The sequence below is a fragment of the Pseudomyrmex gracilis genome, unplaced genomic scaffold, assembly GCF_002006095.1.
Source record: "Pseudomyrmex gracilis isolate BER0280 unplaced genomic scaffold, ASM200609v1 scaffold_6, whole genome shotgun sequence".
NCBI classification, from domain to species: Eukaryota; Metazoa; Arthropoda; class Insecta; order Hymenoptera; family Formicidae; genus Pseudomyrmex; species Pseudomyrmex gracilis.
In genome coordinates, this window is record NW_018020590.1 from 263,382 (window position 1) to 284,485 (window position 21,104).

The 21,104-nt window shown below is 45.3% G+C and overlaps 1 protein-coding gene across 6 annotated transcripts in view; it reads left to right on the plus strand.

Annotated features, from left to right (window-relative positions):
* LOC109858709 (protein groucho-1-like) overlaps window positions 1-21,104 on the plus strand; it is a 74,658-nt gene that overhangs the window by 13,578 nt on the left and 39,976 nt on the right. For 3 of the 6 annotated variants that reach the window (XM_020436229.1, XM_020436255.1, XM_020436246.1), the window contains exons 2-4: window positions 4,778-4,875; window positions 8,904-8,967; window positions 15,450-15,494. In XM_020436229.1, coding sequence (XP_020291818.1) covers window positions 4,778-4,875; window positions 8,904-8,967; window positions 15,450-15,494 — 207 coding nt within the window. Of the gene's footprint in view, window positions 1-4,777; window positions 4,876-6,847; window positions 6,912-8,903; window positions 8,968-15,449; window positions 15,495-21,104 lie in introns of those variants that run through there. The other 3 variants (XM_020436237.1, XM_020436264.1, XM_020436273.1) reach the window with 3 other exon arrangements.

The following is a 21,104-nucleotide window of genomic DNA, read 5'->3' on the forward strand; positions in this document are numbered from 1 at the left end:
GCCTTGGCGGGGTCACTGACCTCGGCCGCGCGGCCTTGGCGGGTCACTGACCTCGACCGCGCGGCCTTGGTGGGGGCGAGGTCACTGACCGCGGGAGCGCGGCCTTGATGGGGGCGGGGTCACTGGCCTCGGCCGCGCGACCGCGGCGGTGTTACTGACTTCGGTCACGTGATTACGGTATATATATATACATATATGCGTATGTGTGTGTATTATATATAGATATAGAATATTACATATAATATATATAATATTCTCTTTTTTACTCTTTTCCCTGTGACTTTAGTCACGTGTTGTTTTTCCACTTCTCTCTCTCACTATTTTTTGAGTTTGATTTTCATGCGTTATTTCTGACATTTCTCATATGTGTATTATATATATATATGGTTTATAAGACGTATATACTATCTGTCATCGCGGTGACAGGTTGTGTTTACTGACACTACACGTTAAAATAAAAACAATAATAGCGTGTGCGTAGCGCGCGCCTGTTGTGCTAATAGAAAAAAATGAATGTTACATTTTTGTACATTCCCAATCGACTTTGTTGCGCGCGATGTTTCGACAATTTATATAATATTTGAGAGGCTTTCTCTTTCTCTGCAGAATAACGGAAGGTGGTGTAGAGAGGTACGCTTATAGGGCGAACGCGGTCGGTTCTGGTCGCCGGGTGGTTTTGGAATCCGCGCCACGAGTCGGTGGTTTTGCGGTACGGCGAAAACCACCGACTCTCTCGAAGCTCTTCCCGATTCCCCCTTCGTTTCTCCCTGTTTGCGTCGTCCTTCCGCGCGTAATCCCACCGTGGCTTAGCGAGTTTCTCACGAGGGTCTCTCTAAGTAAAGCGTACGAGTGCGCGCCGCGGTCACTAACTCTCGAGACTCTCTGCCGTCTCTTTGATTAGCGATCGAATGCCTTCGAGTGATACGGGCCTGTTTTCCCTCTTGAACGTTGTGTCAGGGAAGAGATTGAACGAATGCTTCCGCTAATTTGCGTGGTTGTAACACAAGTGAGAGCGAAAATAATATTCCTATATTTTTAAATAGTTACTTTTGAAACACGTGTTGACGAAATGCACACAAGAAAATTGTCGAAAGATAAATTGAAAGATAAATCTGAATTTTTAACCCTGATTCTGAATCTCTTTTTCGAAACTTTTTACAAATTATTAAAAACAAAATATATAAAACTTTTTTAAAGAGACAAAATTTTTGCAACATTATTTTATATCCTAAAATCAAATAAAATGCGTCAGATTCGCGATTCATGTTTTTGGGTGCCAGAAGAAAAAAACGTTTCACAGGATCAGGGACGAGGGATCAGGTTTGTAAAGGGATGAGAACCGTACGCGCGAATCTCTTAAGGACATATCGAATATGTGCGTCGTCTGATATCGCCGGCGCTTCCGCATTCGAACATGCCTAATGGCAGATATACAATGCCCGCTTAGCGTACCTCGAGATGAGCAAATGTTCTTGGCACTTGAGCGCGCGCGTGCCTCGTGTTTGGTTACGGACTTGATCACAAGCCGGGGACACCGTAGAGAGCAGTTAACCTGTCCGATAATACGTGCCGATAATCAGGCATCTAGTGGGCGACGGACGGTGGCGGCGGGATCGATGGAGCTAACGTAATTAGACGTGGCGATACGCGCCACTTAAGCGTACTTGAGTGGCTGCAAACGCAACCGATTGGTCCAGTTGCTATTAGAACGCAACTCGGCTGAGTCGTCCTTCTCTTCCCGTCTCTCTCATCTCTCTCTCTCTCTCTCTCTCAACGTCGAAGAGACAGTGCTGTGGCCGTAAACGACGACGTCGCCTGTCGCCGGCTTTAACGAACGTCCATTGAAGCGGCCTTCTCGCTCCATTGAGCTGTTCGCGATAATATACTGCGAAACGGTAATCCGGGTATCTGCCGGAGGATGTATTAAATGTCGCGCGAGACTCGAAAACCAATAAAAGCGCGATCGTACCGATCGTTGCGCTTTAATGCCAATTCTTGTTCGTCGTTATCCAGCCCGGGCTATCGTTTTCACGGGACGAGGGGGGGAGAGGCGGGGGGAGTAGGTTGTCGGGGCGATAACGCGCTATTTGAATACCGACGACGGGCGCGCACGCTCGCTCATTCGTTCGTTCGCTCGTTCGTTCGTTGGCTCGCTCGCTCGCTCGCTATTGCGCGCGATGGGCTCTCGATCGCGCGGAATAAAAAGCGCGGCGTGGAAAGAGGGAAACGCCGGAATGATGATGCGAGAGAGGAGGCTATCGGATAATTAAATCGACCGCGACACGTAAAGGACACTGATTGACGTGCGCGACGGCTACGTTCTCTCATTATTATTCGTTGAAACGACATAATTCGCGCGCGCTTCGCTTTTCGACGAACACGACGCCGCGCTAAACATCGCGTCGCGTCCAGTTGCTCTCACTCCCAGTGTTTCACTCGTCGACACGAAAGAACTCACTCGCCCCGGCGTTCTCGTTTCTCGTTGCACGATGAATATTTCAAGCCAATGGAAAAAATTAAAAGACAAAAAAAAAAAAAATTGGAAAAAAAAGAAAAAACGATATAGGTATCGTGTTTTTGTCTATTGGCAAGATGTCGTGTTTTCCTTTGACATTTGTACCCATCACAAAGACGAGACGTATTCTCGATATTTTCATATTTACAAGAGCGAGAGGTAGTTTGTTTTTTCTTTTTTTTTACGTGTCACAGCGTAAGCACATTTTATAAGAATTATATGACGTTACGCCGAATAAAATCTGTTTCTCTTTCTCTTTCTCTCTTTCTCTCTCTCTCTCTCTCACACACACACACACACACACACACACGATGATCTCTGGCATTTTGGTGATCCGACGTACGTTCTCGTCGTATAGTATCGATTTGCTAACGAGCTGTATCGGAAAATGTCAAGCAAGCATGTCGTCTCTGATGTTCTCTCGTTCTGCGAGCGAGAGCTAATAAATTAATTGGATTGACCAGTCGTGACTTGTCGCATACAAATCGGATCAGCGATTCTGCTGCGATCAGCTGTTATTCGTCGATTCGCGTTACACGAGCAACTTTGCACTTCCGTCTCTTAATGCGATTTGAGTAATACAACTCGTGTTGTGTTTAAAAAGTTATTTTATTTCTTGCAGCGCGGATAAGAGTGCGGATGTGTGTGGTGCGCGCGCGTGTTTAGCAGATGTGCGTGTGTTTATGCTGCACAATGTTGTCTGGTATGGTTTCGCTGATTCCGCGCACTTGAGCTGTTTTAGAGATATTGCATGGCTGGAACACAAACCCTCGACATAATTCGAACATACACGTGCAATAATGTAACGCGAAGAAGAAGCCCCGACTTCCGAAGCCACGAAGATTAATAAAACACGTTGCGGTTGACTGGAAGTAGTTTTCTTTCTTTTTTTTTTTTTATGAGGCTTTACAAGGCTCGCATGTTGAAACGCGATGCGATTTGTTCGGGATATTATTCGCATTTTAACGGTAAAAAAATAAAGTATAAAAAGAAAAAGAGTAGATAATTAAAAACGTAAAAAACGAGCAACAATTAGATGTTAAGAACATTCTTATAGAATTTTTTTAGTGTTTGGTCTTTTAATTCTATTCTTAGTTTTAAACGAGCTATATTTTTTCTTTGTTTTTGGCGATACGTGCTGAGTGTTTAACTTTTTTTTTTGCTTTTATAATGTCACAAGTTAATAATTATTTATATTGTGCTGCTACATATCTTTTTCTGCCGCGTTCGTGATCGTTCGGTGCCACGTACAAGTCATGAGCGGGATACTGCGGCGTTCGAAAGTTGATCTTTATTTTACGAGTTTCGGCACGATTTTCATTACGGCGGTCGCGAATCGGTGGCGAATTCCCGCACGAAACACCCGCGATTTCGACATTCTCCTCGACCGCGAGGTGGAATCTAGATCGGCTTCGACGTGCGAGAGAACGATTGGGGGGATGACGACGACGACGACGACGACGACGGTGACGACGACGAACGGTAGGGATAAAGAGAGAGGGAGAGCTATTCCGGCTTTTACGAGGTCATAGTGGCGTATCCGTTTTGCGGGGCACGACGTGCAAAACGATCGATAACACGCTCGTAACGTTATTACCAACAGGTATACAGAGAGAGAGAGAGAGAGAGAGAGGGAAAGAGAGAGTGGCGGGTACCACCGGTACTACCGGTAATAATGTGGCTTTTACGCTCGTGGGTGCTGATACAGCAGCCGCCAAAGTCAGTCGGCGTTTACTACTGCATAGTAATGTAGACTCCACAACAAAAGGCCAGCGCATTCTGCAATGTTGTTAATTGATATAACCGAAAGTGTGGAATATGTGACATTCGCGAGAGACACAGACTAGGTTTAAAGCGTTAATAATAGCAACCGCGCTGTGCGTTTCATCTCCGTCCTCCCGTTGTTCTATTCCTTTTAATAAAATATAAAATAATATATTGTGCGTGCAATAAAAATACATTATATTATTATTCTTATTAAATTACGAGAAACAAAAAATTCGAGAGTTTCTGTCAAAATTGAGAGAGAAAAAAAGATACTAATTCATTCGATGCGCTTCATCGTTTTGTCGATGTACTTTTAAGCAGCAAGAGATTTTTTTGCTCGACCCCCTCCTTCCCCTCTTCCGTGTATATCGATTCGCGTGTACCCGCGGAACGACAGAGTCTCTCCGAATAAATCTCGGGGCGAGCATTACGAGATTTAATGGCGTTAAAGGATTGCGGCGCATCGATACATTTAATGGCGTTTTTGTGTTGCAGGGTCCACCGCAGCCGGCGCAGCAGTTCAAATTTACAGTAGCCGAGTCCTGCGATCGCATCAAGGAGGAATTCAACTTCTTGCAAGCACAATACCATAGGTATCCGTCTCTTGTTACACGAACTCTTTTGTCATTATTAAATCGCAGTCAATCGGAGATGTACAAACATGTTATTTAATTACATATTTAATTACATATTTATCGCATCGTTCAACAACGAACTTTACGCGTGACTCTGTAATTTGTCTCGAATTGTTTTTAACTTGATCTTGTTACTTGTAACTTTGATCTTTGTACATCTCCGTTGTGTCTAAAGTTACGTATTAGCAAAAAAAAAAAAAAAATTAATAAATAAATCTCTTGCAATTTTTCTTATTCTGTAAGAATATTGATATTTATTTTGGATAATATGTAAATTTTTTCTTAAATTTTCTCTAGTAAAAGAAACCAATACTGAGATACTTGTCCCAAAGCTTACACGATCTTTTTACATTCGGTTACATTAATATAAACAGTTTTGCAGCGAAATAACCGAAATCCTGTTTTCCCAGCGAAAATACATATTTTCCCCGTAGATAATCGAGTTCGCGATAGAAACTCTTCGAGAGATAGCAGTTTGTCGAATGGAGCGCGCGCGCACACACACACACATTTAAATAATCGCGCATAGACAGAATCGTATCCATTAGGCGTTTCTCGTGTAAATACCGCGTGGGCGCGCACGCGGAAACGCACGCACATGCAGACAGACAGACTTACGTACGTACATACGTGCAGACGACGGACGCAAGCGGATAATTGTTTGTCTGACCGGAAGCTGTGTATACAAGCGAAGTATGCGCGCACGCGGCTCGCAGAAGGAGCGAAAACCCGAGGGTGGTTTAGATAGGTCATGCATACGCTTTACACGTGTTGACACAATCTCGGCGAAAAAAGTGATTTTCTCAGAACACACACACACACACATCGCGCTGTTCGAAGGAGAATCGTGTTCGCTTCGTTGAGAACGTAATTAATTTCTACGCTTGTGTTGGATTTACATTACGCTATTTATTTCCAAGTCGCGTGAATTGCGAAGAGAAAAGATCCAGGTTATTGTCTTTTTGCTTTTAGAGTTGAACGTAACAACAAAATAAAAAAAAAAAAAAAAAAAAAACAGTTAATTGAAGTAAAGTAGCGTCAAACAGAGAATGTTCAAACAGAGACGTGTTTCTATATCGCGCGCGCATAAATTTCGCGAATTGAGATATTGATCTCACGACGAGGAAAAAATTGCGTTCGATTGCGTTGAAGCGGAAGTCTTGTATCTCGCGATCGGTTCGCGCGTTCAAGCGCGCGCAAAACATGCGCACAAACACGTAGGTACCACACACACACACGCACAGATTCCCGATGAATCGTCTCGTGAATCGCGTCGGCGCAGCGTCAATCTGAAATAATTAATCGACTCTACCGACGCGAGATCGCGCGAGTAGTTTGCCGCTTGCGTAACGAGAGTTGCCGCTCAAGCGTTGATCGTTAATATCGCGCTAATTTATCGCCTCACGGAGGTGCGATGTAAGCGCTGCGCGCGCGATGTGCATACACAAGCGCGCTTCTCGATTCGCTCCTTTCGCGAATATTAAGTGTCGGAAACACGTTTGTGTGACTTTTATCTCTTCCTCGAATCGCACGGAAACATCGCGTTGCGAGTTTTTTTTTCGCAAGAAAAAAAGAAAAAACTTCACATATTTGCTTAAGACACAGTGACAATTACGCGCTTCGCGTTGCGAACTCGATAAAAAAAAAAGAAAAAAGAAAAAAGAAAAAAAAAATAAAAAAACGATAAAGAAGAGTTATTTACTTCGTCAAGAACGTTTTTACATGTGTTTTACTGATATGAGATCCTTTTTTTTAAGTCTTTTTTATCTTGTTTTGTTATCTTTATCGCGAAATGTGTACACTCATTGTACAATATAGTTACGTACAGCGCGATTGTAGTTTGGTATCGCGACGAGCGGAGGGACAATGGCTCCGACGATTTCGAGGGCTTGGTGGATATTAATATTCTGTTCTTGTTCTTCTTACACAGCCTTAAATTGGAGTGCGAGAAACTGGCCAGTGAAAAAATAGAGATACAGAGGCATTACGTGATGGTAAGCCGGGAAAGAGGATGAGAGAAAACGTAGAAAAGGGGCAGCGCGCGTTACACACGTTTCATACATGCGTTTACATACAAATGTACACACATACACACACACATACCATACGCATATATACATATATAGTTCAAAAGTCATACAAATCATCCTACCGTCCCCAGATTAAAATGTATTCAATTTCGTCGCGCTCGAATTCGAGAGAGATATCGCTCGCGCGATCGAGCTGTTTCAATTTTCGCAAAATTGCAAAGAATTATGATGCGGATTCGGCCAAAGAATCGGGGAAAATTATTGAAAACTCGATGCGTGTTCCTCGGAAAAGAAATGTTTTCAAAATCGCGACCCGGGGGGGGGGCCGTAATTTGTTTTTTCTTTTCATTAAACGTATGAAATTAAAAGAAAAAACGGGACGCGCGGATTTTCAAAGTGGATGTCGGAGGATGTGTAAATCGCGGGGGAGGAGTTGCGCGTTTATGATGCACGTGTATTATATACGGAATACGAGAGGGAGGGAAACGAAGGGGAAAAAAAACTCGAGGAAATTATCATCGCGGTAGAGCCGACGCGTTGGCGGACGCGAGCCCGAAAATACTGGGAACACGAAGGGAAACACGAATCGCGGACAACGAGAGAAACGCCACCCACATTCGTTATCGTAGGTATACAGTTATGGAGCAACGACGGCAACAGCGCGATGCACTCGAGCGTTACGGGCATACGAACGCATTCATTTGCCGCGGTACAAGCGGTTTTGTCGGCCGCCAGCACCGCGAGATTATTTTCCTGCGCGCCGCACCGCTGCGACCGCGCCGCGCGCTAAACAAAAATACGTAGACGCGGGCTTGTCGTCGTTAAAAAAGTTATCGCCGCTGCGTATACCGAGAGGGGTGGTGCCTTTGTCCCGCACTGATGTCGCTGTCGGGGGTAACGCGGCGGTCGACCAAGTGAATATTAATACGCGCTTTAACGCGCGCCCGGGATAAAACGCGACGCGACGAGGATTAACTCTTAATGAACCTGTCGCGTCGATTCTCGTATTGATTTCGTGTTAACTTTCTTTCCGAACCGCATGTTAAGTAATTTAAACGCGAGTTAATTTGGCGCGCTCGCCTCCGCGACGATTACAACGCGTAATTTTGTTTGTTTTTTTTTGTTGTTGTTGTTGTTGCGAAAGTCATTAATTATTATTCAATGAAAAATAGTCGGTTTGTTTATATATTCGCGCGCGAGCGGTACCGCGGAAGCGCACGCGCGTGCGCGCGATATTGTGTTGCGTATGTGTTTATTTGTCGATTGAACGAGATGTAAATTCGACGAATGCGTTTTTATGAATTATTCGCTTGCAATATCGCGATGCTCCGAGTATCCTCAATAGTCCACTTTGGTAAACACAAAGCAGACACATCTCATGCACACACGCATACACACACACACACGTCTCCACACACAATGGCCAGTATATAACAATTATTATCAATGTTTGTTGCGGCTGCACTAATTGTGTGTTTTTAATGGCTTGGCTGTGCACCATCCCTCCGCAATATCCCTCGATTTGGGGGCGCGATGGAAAGAATGAATTAGCTCGGAAGGTTAAAAAAACACAACACGTGCGAAAAAAGCCGGGGAACGTAATATGCTCGAACGGCAAATTTCAGACGCGGTATATGTATACATATACACGTTATATAAAACACGTCCCTCATTCGCCACGGAGCCCAAGTCAAACCCTCGACTCGTTGATGATTCGATATAATCTCATTTAAGCGGCGTCATACTCTCGCTATTGTAAACGAAACGCGCGCGTCACGAGATTCTCTTCCCTCTCCCCCAAAAGCGAAAGAGAGAAAAAGACCGTCCCCTTTCCTTCCATTCTCTCTCTCTCTCTCTCTATCTCTCTCTCTTTATTTCATCCCCACAGCTTTTGAATGTCGCCTGCACATACTAATGTTTAGCTTACACGTGCGATTTCCTGCTTGTTCTGTCCAGTGTTAAGTTGGACCTAGAGAAACTCGCCCAGGAGAAGACGGAGATGCAGCGCCACTACGTCATGGTGAGTTTTCACAAAGCTTTAATAAAAAGCCTAATCGCGCAGAACAAGTAAGTGTCGAGAGTAATAAAACGACGAGAGTTTTCCTTTCGCGCGGCGCTGTAGAGATGAAAATCCTCGCGAGGGTTTTTTTTTTTTTCCCGATCGCTCTTGATTGATCTCCGTCACACGCGGGGAAACACATCTTCGGTACGCGGCATAGCTCGTTAAATTTGCGCCACGACGCGATGTCGCGATACATCAGAGTGTTACGCGTCTTCTTTGAAACAGCAAACAATAAAAAAGAAAAAGTTAAATAACAAAAATATTGACGCTTGAAATTTCACACATTTGTTGAAGCGATAACAAAAAACATCTGTCTCTCCCGTAATAAAGTGGTGGCAAAATAATTTACCGTCATATTGCGGGGCGGGCGTTTTCTTCGCTGACGCGCGGTCTCTTTTCTGAATTTGTTTTTCGACTTTGTCCCGCGGGAGTACGTAGAAGGTACGCGTAGAAGTCAAGAGTCTCGGGGCTTACTTTCGCCCGTAGATCTTCGTTATCGCGATCCGCCGCTGGTCGGGTATATACGTCTTCATTAAGCCGCGCGAAGCACGAAGTGGTTCGCACCGCTTTCTTCGCGGGCGGTCGTAGGTCGCCGAATCGAGTACTGCTTTTATTAATTTCACACCGGTTACGGTCCCGATGCTTCATTCCGGCATTTTTATCCCATCTGTCATCTCGCGGAGAAAAAAAACTAACAGGTATACATATGTCCCGTACAGATTTTTATCTCTCGCTCCGCGTCTTCGTGTAACGGATAACGCGATAATTCTCGGGTTATGTGATTTAGTGTATGGAAAGTGAATTGATGTCTTTTTCCATTAAGGTTAAATGTACCACAAAAAAGTTATCTAGATGATATTTACCGCTCGTTGACCGTGCGATTGGGATCTTACTCAAGAAAAGACCGCGGACAAGATCGTGTCATTCATCGATTTCGCGCTAGTTCGCGGCTCATATACGGAGTTCGTTGGCCAAAGCTCGCGAGGCGTGCATTATAGGCGGGCGATAATTTATAGGCCGTAGTCCATGCGCGCGGTCGATGCAAATAACTTCATATAAAATGCGCGGCGCTCGGTCTCGCGTGGACGTGGCACTTCCGCCGATTCACGCCGGCACGAAGATTAATCGTGCGATCATCTCACGTATATACGTTGCGTACGTAGCACGCACACCGACCGCCACACTGTGAATCGCGCCGCCAGAGAGGGGAAAAAGTTACCCTTCCACGCGCCGTTCTCTTGTTTCGAGCGCGGCTTCCAATCGACAGCGGTTGAAAGAGATCGGCGCGCAGAAGGGAAACTTTTCTTCCTCTCTCGCGCGAACAATTCAGTGGCGGTCAGTGTACGGATAGTTGATAGGTAGCTCGCTTCACTCTCTTTCTCTCTTTCGATCGATCTCCGCGTCTGTGTGTGCGTCGGATCCTTTATTCTCCGCGTGCGACGATCGATCGGTGCCGCGGACTCACGTGTGTTTATTTTGTGACAGGTTTAAATGTACATATCGTACTTTATCCCACTTTCGTTCCGATATAGCTTCGCTTATTGTTCCGCCGGTTGTGCGCACCGGGTATAACGAACGTCGGCGCGAAACATAGCGAAAACCACGGAATGCACTTAATCAAATTTCGATCGACGAGCACGAAAGCATATTTATTGCGCTATCGTCCTATCGCGCCGTTTTATCATTGATGATTGATTACTCGACGTAACAAGAATTTATTGTAGTATCGGATTCAGGTCGACGTTAGCAACAGGTACTCGCGCGTCTGTCGGCTAAATACCTATACCGTTTTCGCATCGAGCGGACTCATCGATTCGCGCGCGGATACGATCCGCGTCTCTCTACGTTGTTGTTTCGTTGAATTGTCGCGAAACACTACGCGGATGAAACGTTATCACGCGTACAGTCTTGCTCGGATAATCTTCGCAATTTGCTTTTCCTATGTCGAACAACGTCGTCGTCGTCGTCGTTCTTCCCGTCGTTGAATCACCAACACGGATATCCATCTGTGTTTCCTCCATCGCGAGTTTACAATCGAAATATATCCGGCAGAGATTATACAAGCGGGGAGATTTTCACTGGAGTTGCCTTCAATTTTTCCTTCGCAACGAACCGAGCGAGCGACGTCGCGACGCGTTTTCCAGCTGCTCTGGCAGATAGTCAACGGGAATATATATACAACTCGTCGTGTGTCGTTCGTTATCGATGGCAGCCGCCGAGCGTGTACGGAGTCGTGTTTCTGGCAAAGGATATACCCCCGCTGCAACGACGTCGTTACACCGCGACGATATAGCCCCCGCTGCCACGGGACATTACGCCTTTTTACGACTCTTTCATGTAATTGTCGAGCTCGTGAACTTTTACGAGCGCGCGAACCGCGGCCAGCGCAGCAAGCCGGGATATCGTCGCCGCGAAGCACCGCCGCGGCTCACAGTCGCAATATCGCTCGATACATCGGCCCTGAGTACGTCCTTCGTTTCGTATTTCCGCTCGCAAAATTGCACCGTTAACCGCACGATAGAGAGAAAGAGAGAGAGAGCTTCGCGCCGCGGTCAAGTGATTCTAAAACGTTTCTATTGCTTGTTCAAAGAATGTTAGATGCGACGAGCGCTGGAAATGTGAGAACAATATTAACCTTTACAGTACGGGAGTTTTTCGGACGACTTTTATAGTTTTTGAAAATTAAACTGTTCGATGTCGAAGAGTGGAGAAAAATATTTAATTAAGAATAATTTTGTTTTCAAATTGACTTGTTTTCTTATTTAATCACACAGAAAATTTTGTGTATCTGTTGAATTATGAAAAATCAAATTAGTTGGCAAAATTATATGAAAAAATGTGTAATGTAATAATGAGCAAAGTCTATTAGTAAAACATTGAAATTGTTTTTTGTTTGGTGAGGATAATAGTGCGATAAGAAGAATTATAGAGTTGTGCATTTCACAAAATTGCTGCAGCGCCACTACAGTGGCTTTCCGGGAGATTAAGGAGATTGTGGAGATTAAAGTTTATCTTTTTATTTTACGACGATACATCGTGTCGGATTTACTGAATCATTTTGTAACTCGAATATAACGTGCAGTCGACTGCAAATAGCTATCGCGCATCATTCGTGCACGATGTGTCGGGGTGTTTTATTTTATTTTATTTTTTTTTATTTTTTAGTTTTTTTTTTTGATCGAATCAAAGCCGAAGCAGAAGGACTACATTGGGGACAAAATTTGCAAGTCGTATACGATCAGAGTCAGATGTCGCCATCGTCTAAAGAGCGTGTTCGCAACAGGAACGATTTCCATTGAGGGACGATGGAAGGGTGAGATAAGGGTCTAACGAAAGAGGGACGAGCCAGCACATTCTACCGGGGGTAGATACCGATCGCGATCGATATCGTTCAGCTGCTCGGGAATTGAAAAGTGATTGCGTCGCGCCGGAGTCGTTTTTGCAATCAAATCGGTCACGATTCGGGAGTAAGAGAGAGAGATATATATATAGAGAGAGAAGGAACACTGATGGAGTGAGTTTTCATCTAATAATGGCCCGAATCGTCTCTTCTCACACTCACTGCTCTTCGAACGAGAAAGAATTCAATATGGATATTAAAGGAAGAGACTCTTGATTTATCTACGACTTTACAAAGGAGACACGCGAAGAGAATCTGAAACAAAATGATACTTTTCTCTCTCTCGACCGGAGAGAGAAAATCTTCTGTAATAAAATAGATATAAACACATCGGAAGCACGATGTTATTGGAAGTGAATGTAGTTTCTGTAGTTTGTTTTATTTACACGGCTTCACTTCATTATCGTAACCGACTGTGTGCTCTGATGATGCTCAACGATGTTCCTTCGCTCGCATCAGACGTCTCGACCGCGAGAGCGACGTTTCCAGTCTCGCGATAATTAAGATCCTGACCTCCCTTCCGACGATCCGCCTCCCTACGGAGAGGAAGTCTATTAATTAAAAGCCAATTACTCGGTTGGGACGGTCCCCGACGGCAAAACGATCTCCTCGCGCAACTGCACTTCTTAACTATCTCTTCCTCTTTCTCTCCGCAAATCCGCCAAAATGGAAGAGAGAAATCTTTCGCCGCGACGCGAAAGATGTTAAATAAAACAGTTTGTAAGTGGTTTTCTAATTATAGTAAAACGCGATCGGAAAAAAACGGAAATGTCGTTAGCGCGCTTATAAATTTTTAATCGGTTTTTTCTTTTTTTTTTCATTTTTTTTTTACATCTTCGCAGCGCACGTTTTAGCAGCACATTCGATACATTCGAAAACATAATTATACATTGACATAGGCTACGAGCTTTTAGCGAAATTATTATTTTCGCAAGAACGGAGCCGATTGAAATATACATTTCGCGATTTATTGATAATGCTCTCGCGAGCGCGAATGTAATAAAAATATAGCCGGATTAATTTGTATTTAAAAGCGGCCCGCTCGCGCACGTCCGAATTTTCACATTTGTATTTTCTCGCATATACACACATCTGTCTGTGTATACATATATATATATATATATATATATATATATATATGTATGTATGTATGTATGTATATATATTGTAACGTTCACAATTTACAAAATAATCGTAATTTCGAAGATAAACTGCGCCGGACGAATATCGAATTATTAAAACAAACGGGTTTAATTAATCGCGGCCTGTCCGAAGCAAGTTCGTAAAATATTCATTCAAACGAATTCGCTCGCGTTTAAAGTATTAACGATAATTCTATTGTATCGCAAAATAAATATTGGCCGGTGTCGCTGAAATCGTGTAACGTCGAGAACATTGCGCGACGAGATATAAACGCTTCGACGTGTCTATAATGCTCGTGTATGTACATTGGCGTCGTCTCTTCCGCGTGCGCGGTGTATTCGCGTGAAAAAACGCTAAATCAACTGTCGTAGTCGCGCGCGCGCGCGCATGCCGATATATTAAAACACGGTTTAGTGCGCGCTTTACGATCACCCGGCAATAAAGTTTACTTCACAACGGTCATTGATTCCGCCGGGAATAATGCGGCGACTATGTTCAAGACGATCGTTAAAATCACAAATTACCGAGTTTCTCTCTCTCTCTCTTTCTCTCGTCTTGTCGACAATTTCCGTCGTTATTATGCGCGTAAGAGTGGTCACATCGATACCGTACATTTAACATTCTCGAGCGACACGAGGAGTCACTCGGAAACGTGGGATAATCCGATGAGAATCTTTACGACGAGAAATTTCGTGCGTGCGAAATGAGAACCGCTGCTTCCGGTGAGCGAATTAGTTAAAGCCGGCCCAGACTGAGTCTTGTACACACGATGTAGAAACGATGTTACGAGAAACCGGTCTTTGGTCGACACGTACATGCACACGTGTGCATTCTGCGCGCGCGGATACACACACATACACACGTACGTCTTTTCTCCCTATCGAGATAGCACAAGGCGAAAGCGCGCCCCGTGCTCCTTCGTCCTGCTCGTTTTTCTCATTTTCTCCGACGCGCTTATCCCTCTTACCAACTGACTGCGGTCTCGCATTACGGCTCAATTTGGTCCGCTTTTCGTAATCTCGTAATCTCATTTGATCGATATAATCTCGCAATCGCGAAGGGGGCCTCTTAAGGATCTCTTTCACTGAGGTGTTCCTTCCATGTCGGTGTGTCCCTTCCCTCCCATATCATGATGAAGACGGACGCGCGCACACGCGCGCCTTCCCCAAAATCCCCCGATAATTCGATTACTCGCGCGAGGTGATTTTCATCGTTTTTATTATCTACGAGTATGGCCGCGTTTCGATTATTACGCGCTCGCTCGCTCGCTCGCTCGTTTGCGTTAAACCAACACACGCCGAATAAAACGACGTTAAATCATTTTATCGCCGATAAACGGCGAAAAACAATATTTGTCACGTTCATATATGTGTAATACATATATACATATACATACACACATATATATATATATATATATATTATTATATACACATATATATGTATACATATAAGCGCATTGAACGCGAACATTCGTGGCATTGCACTCGCGATGGCGCAAATTTATCCGCAAGTTTTATGGCTTTCCGATTAAAACGCGAGAAATGTACTTGTGCGGTTTCGAATAAGACAACAAAAGCTGTAAAATGCGAGAATTGGGTTCCGTGCAAAATAAAAAAAAAAAAAAAAAAAAAAAGAAAAAGCAGCAACACACCTTCCGGCGAAGTTCAAGCTTCTCTGCATGAAAAGTTCCGCGTTCCACAGCTATATCTAGTTTCGTATGCACGCATATATACCATCTTGAGCTTAAAACGTCGGCGTGGCTTAAACGACGAAATAATAATGCATATAAAGATTATACGCACAGCTAACAAACGCTTACACTTAATTGGTATAACGGTGTGAACTTAAGCAATTTTACGCTCTAATCTTTCTGTTTTATTTTACTTTTTTGCAGTATTACGAGATGTCGTACGGGCTCAACGTGGAGATGCACAAACAGGTAAGGAAATTTACGCTCTCGTTATATTAAATTAGTCGAGTATCATCCGACGAAAAAGATGATATAGAGGAGAACATCATCTCGTCTTCTCGTTGATCGATAAACGTGTGTTTGCGGTTGTCGGTCGACACATCGGTGATTTATTAATCGCTTAGTTTGGCACGTTGCGCGCGGGCACACGGGATTTAATCCGAAATTAAAGGGCCGAACGCGGAGAAAGCTCCGATTACGGGGTGTTTGCGACCCTCCGGGACCTTAGCTATTGAATAAATATGTAAACAAGGTAATAACATGCAAATAGCGCGACCTGGGGGTGTTCCCCGGCGTCGCTTGTTGTTGTGCAAAATCTTGCGCAACGGAAGACGCAAACTTAACTATGTTTTTTTTTCTTTTTTTTTTTTTGTTCTAGGAACTAGGTTACGCGATATATAATTTGCGCGCAGAATTTGCTCATTAGCTCCTTATTTCGCGTCGCGCAATCAAATCGAATAACGCTTCATAAAACGCGTCTTCTTTTGGTTTTTTTTTATACAGAGTTTATGTTAGTCAAATCCGTATTTTTTTCCGCGGAGAGAAAGAGAGAGAGAGAGAGATTCATTACGGCGAATTTGCATCATAAAGATTTTTTTTCAGTCGTTAAACTCCTCCCTTATCCATATTCAACGTTTATCGAACGGCCAATTTGACTTTTTTATTTTCTCGCGCGTGTGCATCCGTCGACCACCGCCGCGTGTGCGCCGCCGATTTCGTCATTCTTCTTCGAAGCAGCCGTTCTAGTTTTTTTTTTCTTTTATAGACAACGGGAAAAAGATAGCATGCCGCAATTGAATGATTTAAGGGGAAAAGAAAAGAAACGCTGTAAATCGATCGGCGGCGACACAAGAGAGCCGGGACCGTCTCTTAATTATAGGACGCGCCGCGCCGAATCGAAAAACCCGCAAATCCCGATCCGATCTCATATATAAATCTTTTCGGAGGAGTCGCGCGCGTATTTCTGCGCTCGTCGTTATCTCGAGAATGGAGTTCTCGAACATTGTCGTGTCGTGCACGTAAAAGAGTCTCGACGAGGAGAAGAAGAAGAAGAAGAAGAAGAAGAAGAAGAGAATATCTTGGTTTTTAGAACCGACAAATACAAGTGGCTCGGTCGAATTATCGACAAGCCGGTAATATCATCGTCGTCGACGACGACGTGGCTTCTGAGTGTCTCCTGGCGAAGGCATTCTGTACACGCTATCGAGCAAGAATCTTGATCACGAATTCCGGGAGAATAAACGGGCGCTCGAGCCTCCTTTTCTCGCCTACTTCGATATTCTCGCTCCTCGCTTTTCTCTTGTCGAGTCTATGCCATCCCCGGGCGTGGGCGCGCGTCGGAACGGCGAAGTAATGCTCACGTATAGTGAATATTTAGCAGACGAGCCCGTTATTTTCTCCGCCCTGCCGCGCCGCGTCCGCTTTGTGTCTCTCCCAGTTTCGTTCCGCCCTCCGCCGCTGCTTTTTCCGGCCAGGATATGCGTCGTTCAAATCAGCGAGTAAGACCTCGCGCACCGACCTCACTTACACCAAAACCGGTAGCCAAGGCAAGTCAGGTAGCGCGAGTTGCTTATCTCCTTCCCCGATTGGGATACCACGCTCGAGCGAATGGTGTTGATGTGGTCGCAAATACGTAGTCTTCCTCGAACGTGACTAAGCTGGTTAAGCAGCAATTACGCGCGAGCAATTGAACGGGAGGCCGTTCAAACGATCGAATTTGCATGTGATTATTATAGAAGAAAAAACGACAATATTCGTGGCAAATATTGAGAAACGTGTAATTACACATCTATATTTATGTGCGCGTTTGTACAAAAAAAGAACATGAGAATCAGTGTTGTTAAAAAAAAAAAAGAAAAAAAAAAAGAAAAACGAAACGGTAAATTTTTTTCTCTACAGTCGAACACATTGATTTCTTCTCGAAGTCTCTCCGTCTAGGTTTCACGTATATTAGAGTCTGGATGTTGCGAAGAAGCATAACTCTTTTGGGACTTCCTCGGAACGTTTCGCGAGGAACAAGTCGCGAGATGCACGTGCACGAGATACACGTGTGAAAAATGTAGCAGCCGCGGAGCGATGGAATATAAATTTCCCGATAGGAAATCGTGCGCACACACGGTCATGTCGTATCCCCGCGACATTTTATGTCCTCGATACCGCTCTGGAGATAAGCGGTCGAGAGACAGCACGGGGAGGCAGTTTCCGAGATATAACGGTGACGTAATTTCCTCGCGGATCTCTCGCGCGGATATGACGATCATCTCGTTGCTCTCTGTTACATTTTAATTTCGCGAAATTTATCTCTTCGGTAGTTGTAGTCTCGTCAAGAGGAGAGACGCACGTGTGTGTGTGTGTGCGTGCGCACGCGGATTTGTATATATTTATCGAGGACGCGCGCGAAATTATATCGCGATAAATGCAATTTACACGGGCGTGTACACGCGCGCGATTTATTGCGCGCGTATCCGCGTATATCCGCGATATTTATAAAATCGGATGCCGTCCGCTGTCTCGTCGACACGCTCGCTTCTGCCGACACGCGGTCGCCGCGATTAATAGCTCATGCGTTTATGACGAGGGCCGGTCGTTGTCGCGCGTTTCGAGAACGCATCTCGATGGAAGTGTAAAAAACAAAAAAGCAAGAGAGAGAAAAAGATAGACAGAAATGAATAACGAATCCGGAGACGCGGAAGAGCAAAATATCGCGACGCCGAGGATTTATCGGGTGTTACATTAACGGCCTGATAAGTGTCTACGCATGACAGTGGGGCAAACGCGTTCTCTCCTGCGATCTATCTATCTCTATTTCTCTCTCTCTCTCTTTCTCTCTCTCTCTCTTTCTCTCTCTCACTTTCTCACTCTCTCTCTCTCCCGCCTAGAGGTTATTAACGTCGCTAATTCTCGGCAATTACTGTCATCATCGTCGACCGTCTGACCGCAACCGAGCTGTTACGTTTTCCTGTTACACCTGTACGATAATCATTGTCAGCCGGAATCACGCTCGCCGGATAGTTTACGGATATATCGCGCCACGGCGATAAACGTCTGCGTTAGCAGGAAGTTTTCTGATGGCTTTAACGCGTCAGTTAACGAGAGATGTATGTATGTACGTATGTGTGTGTGTGTGTGTAGATGCTGTTTTGCTTATTCAAAACAGTGGGACGTGTTGCGATATTAGAAACTATATACGCGTATTTGCAACGGATGCTAATTTGTTTTTTTTTTAATGAAGAAAAAAAGTGCAAATCGTCGCTGCGCAAAGTTGTAAATTTTTTTCCATAATTATTTACTTTTACGAAGCGAGAGGAAGAAGCCTAATGTCAATGACCTCAGAATACACACGTGTCGAGGTTGTTTTTTTTTTTTTTTTGTAACATAGAGAAGATTTTAGCTCGTCGCTCGCTGTTTATTAAAGTGATATTTTTATTTATTGAATCTCTATTGTGTGTTAAACAGTAGATTACGGTAGGCAAAAACTCATTTTCGCGTGCGTGTAAAAAATTAAACCGTGTGTAGAATTCTACACGCTATAAATTCCTCATAACAACGGATAAAGATCAACTTTGATTGTTTATTGTTACGTAACTTTTTCAATAAACAACGCGGCTGGACATTCTACCCAAGGATTCTGTAATGACACACATTTCGAGATCAACGGTCATTAGATCTGGCTAGATATGATTCTAAATATTTTTCTCTTTTTTTTTCTTGCGGCACACATTTCTCGCGACCGGAGAGAATCACGTCGCGATGAGTATCGTTTGATTTTGACCCGCTTCGTCGTGCGTCATCGGTTGATGACCACGCGCGGCAACTCGCCGCTTTGTTGCGTCGGATGGCGACGCGCGCTCGCCGCTCTCTTTCTCTCTCTTCCTACGTTTTTATTTGCAGGAAGCGATGCGTATTGTAAACGCTTTCGGGCATTACTCTCGATTTTACTAACGCTATTACCGGCGATTCCGCAGCTGCAGTACGTGTCGGGGCAGTCGGAAAATTCACGCATGAAAAGTACGGGCGGCCACCACGAGTGATTCGATTTCGTTGTTTTGTCCGATTCGCTGGTTCGCTCGCTCATCCCCTTGTGCGTGTCCCCTCCTCTCCCCTCTTCCTCCTCCTCCTCGTTCTCTCTTTCTCTCCACCCCCCGGCGCTTGTCTCTCCCTCCATCTCTCGCCCACCCCCCGCGCTTGTCTCTCCATATCCATCCCATATACAGTGCGCTCATTATTCATTTATCGGTTTAACGAGCACGTCCGCGATAAAGCGTCGCGAAATATCGATATCGGATGGTCAATACCCGCTCGGCTCTCGCGGTCCCTTGTTGGCGCTCCGCCTTTCGTCCAGAGGGGAGGGAAATGCGGCTGATCGCAAGTTTGCACAAGAGTGCTTCCGATACGTTGAGAGATACAAATGACAATCGTCAAGAAAATTGTCGAGCGATTTCGAGGTTACTAGAACGCTCGTGCTCCAGTAAAGCTTTAAACTTTTCTAAATGTTTGAGTGCTCGTTCAGCTCGATATTTCGTTTATCGAAAGTGTTGCGGTGTTATTCGAGAGAGAGAGGGAGAGAAAAGAGGAAGTGAGGAAACAGGAGAATACGCAACGTCCGAGAAATCTCGTCGGACGCTTCATGAATAACTTCTCAAAAGCATCCGGTACTCCGTCGTGTCCCTCGTTCTCTCACACGTAGGCGAGAGAGAGAGAGAGAGAGAGAGAGGTGAAACGAAGCGGGAGAAAGAGAGTAGTGACTGCGCGAAATGTGTGCGCGGCCGGCGCTTTTTTTCCCGTTTTTATTGTGTCTGCAGTGCCACTGGTTTGATCGGTCGGGCCGCGCCAGGTGGAGGCGGAGGAGCAGATGGTGATTGAGAGGAAAACGGGGATGAAGGACGGAAAGTAAAAGAGGGAGAGGAAAAGAGTGAGAGAGGATAAAGGGAATACGTGTGCTGCTCTCCGGCGGGGGTGGCCGTGGGCAGAAGGGAGAAAAAAGAGGGCGAGTCCGGGCCGTCGCGACGGGCAGGAGGAACGAATGGGACGTTGGCGGTGTAGTCGAGGGGAGGGTAGAACAGGGGCGGCACGGCGGAAGAGGAAAACCCGGGAGCCGACGCTTGTGAGGAGGGAGAGAGGGTGAATCGGGGGATGAGGTTGGTTGGTCGAACGGCGGTGGTTGACGGTGGGGACGCGTTGGCGGTAGCTCGGCGTTGGTTCACGGGGGGGTAAAAAGCGAAGAGCAAAATTTGCTATCGGAAAAATCGAGCTCTCCACGCCACCGCCGTCGACCTCTCCATGCTCTCTGTGCCTCCTCGCTTTTCCTCCCTCGACCTCGCCCAACCACAACCGCGACTCGCGATGATCCTCCCCCCTTTCCGCCGCCAACCCTCGAGGGGGGCTCTCTGGCGAGAGAGGTAACGTCGCGCGCTCGCGTCGGTGTGAGTTTGACACGCGTTCGTGTGTGCGGTGCGGCTTGGCGGAGAACGGTTCGCAATATGTGCACAATAAAATATACACGGAAATGTCTACCCTCGCTCGTTCTCTCGAGTCTACGTCCTCTTCTATTCCCGGTGTCGCGGAAAGCGCGCGTATGCA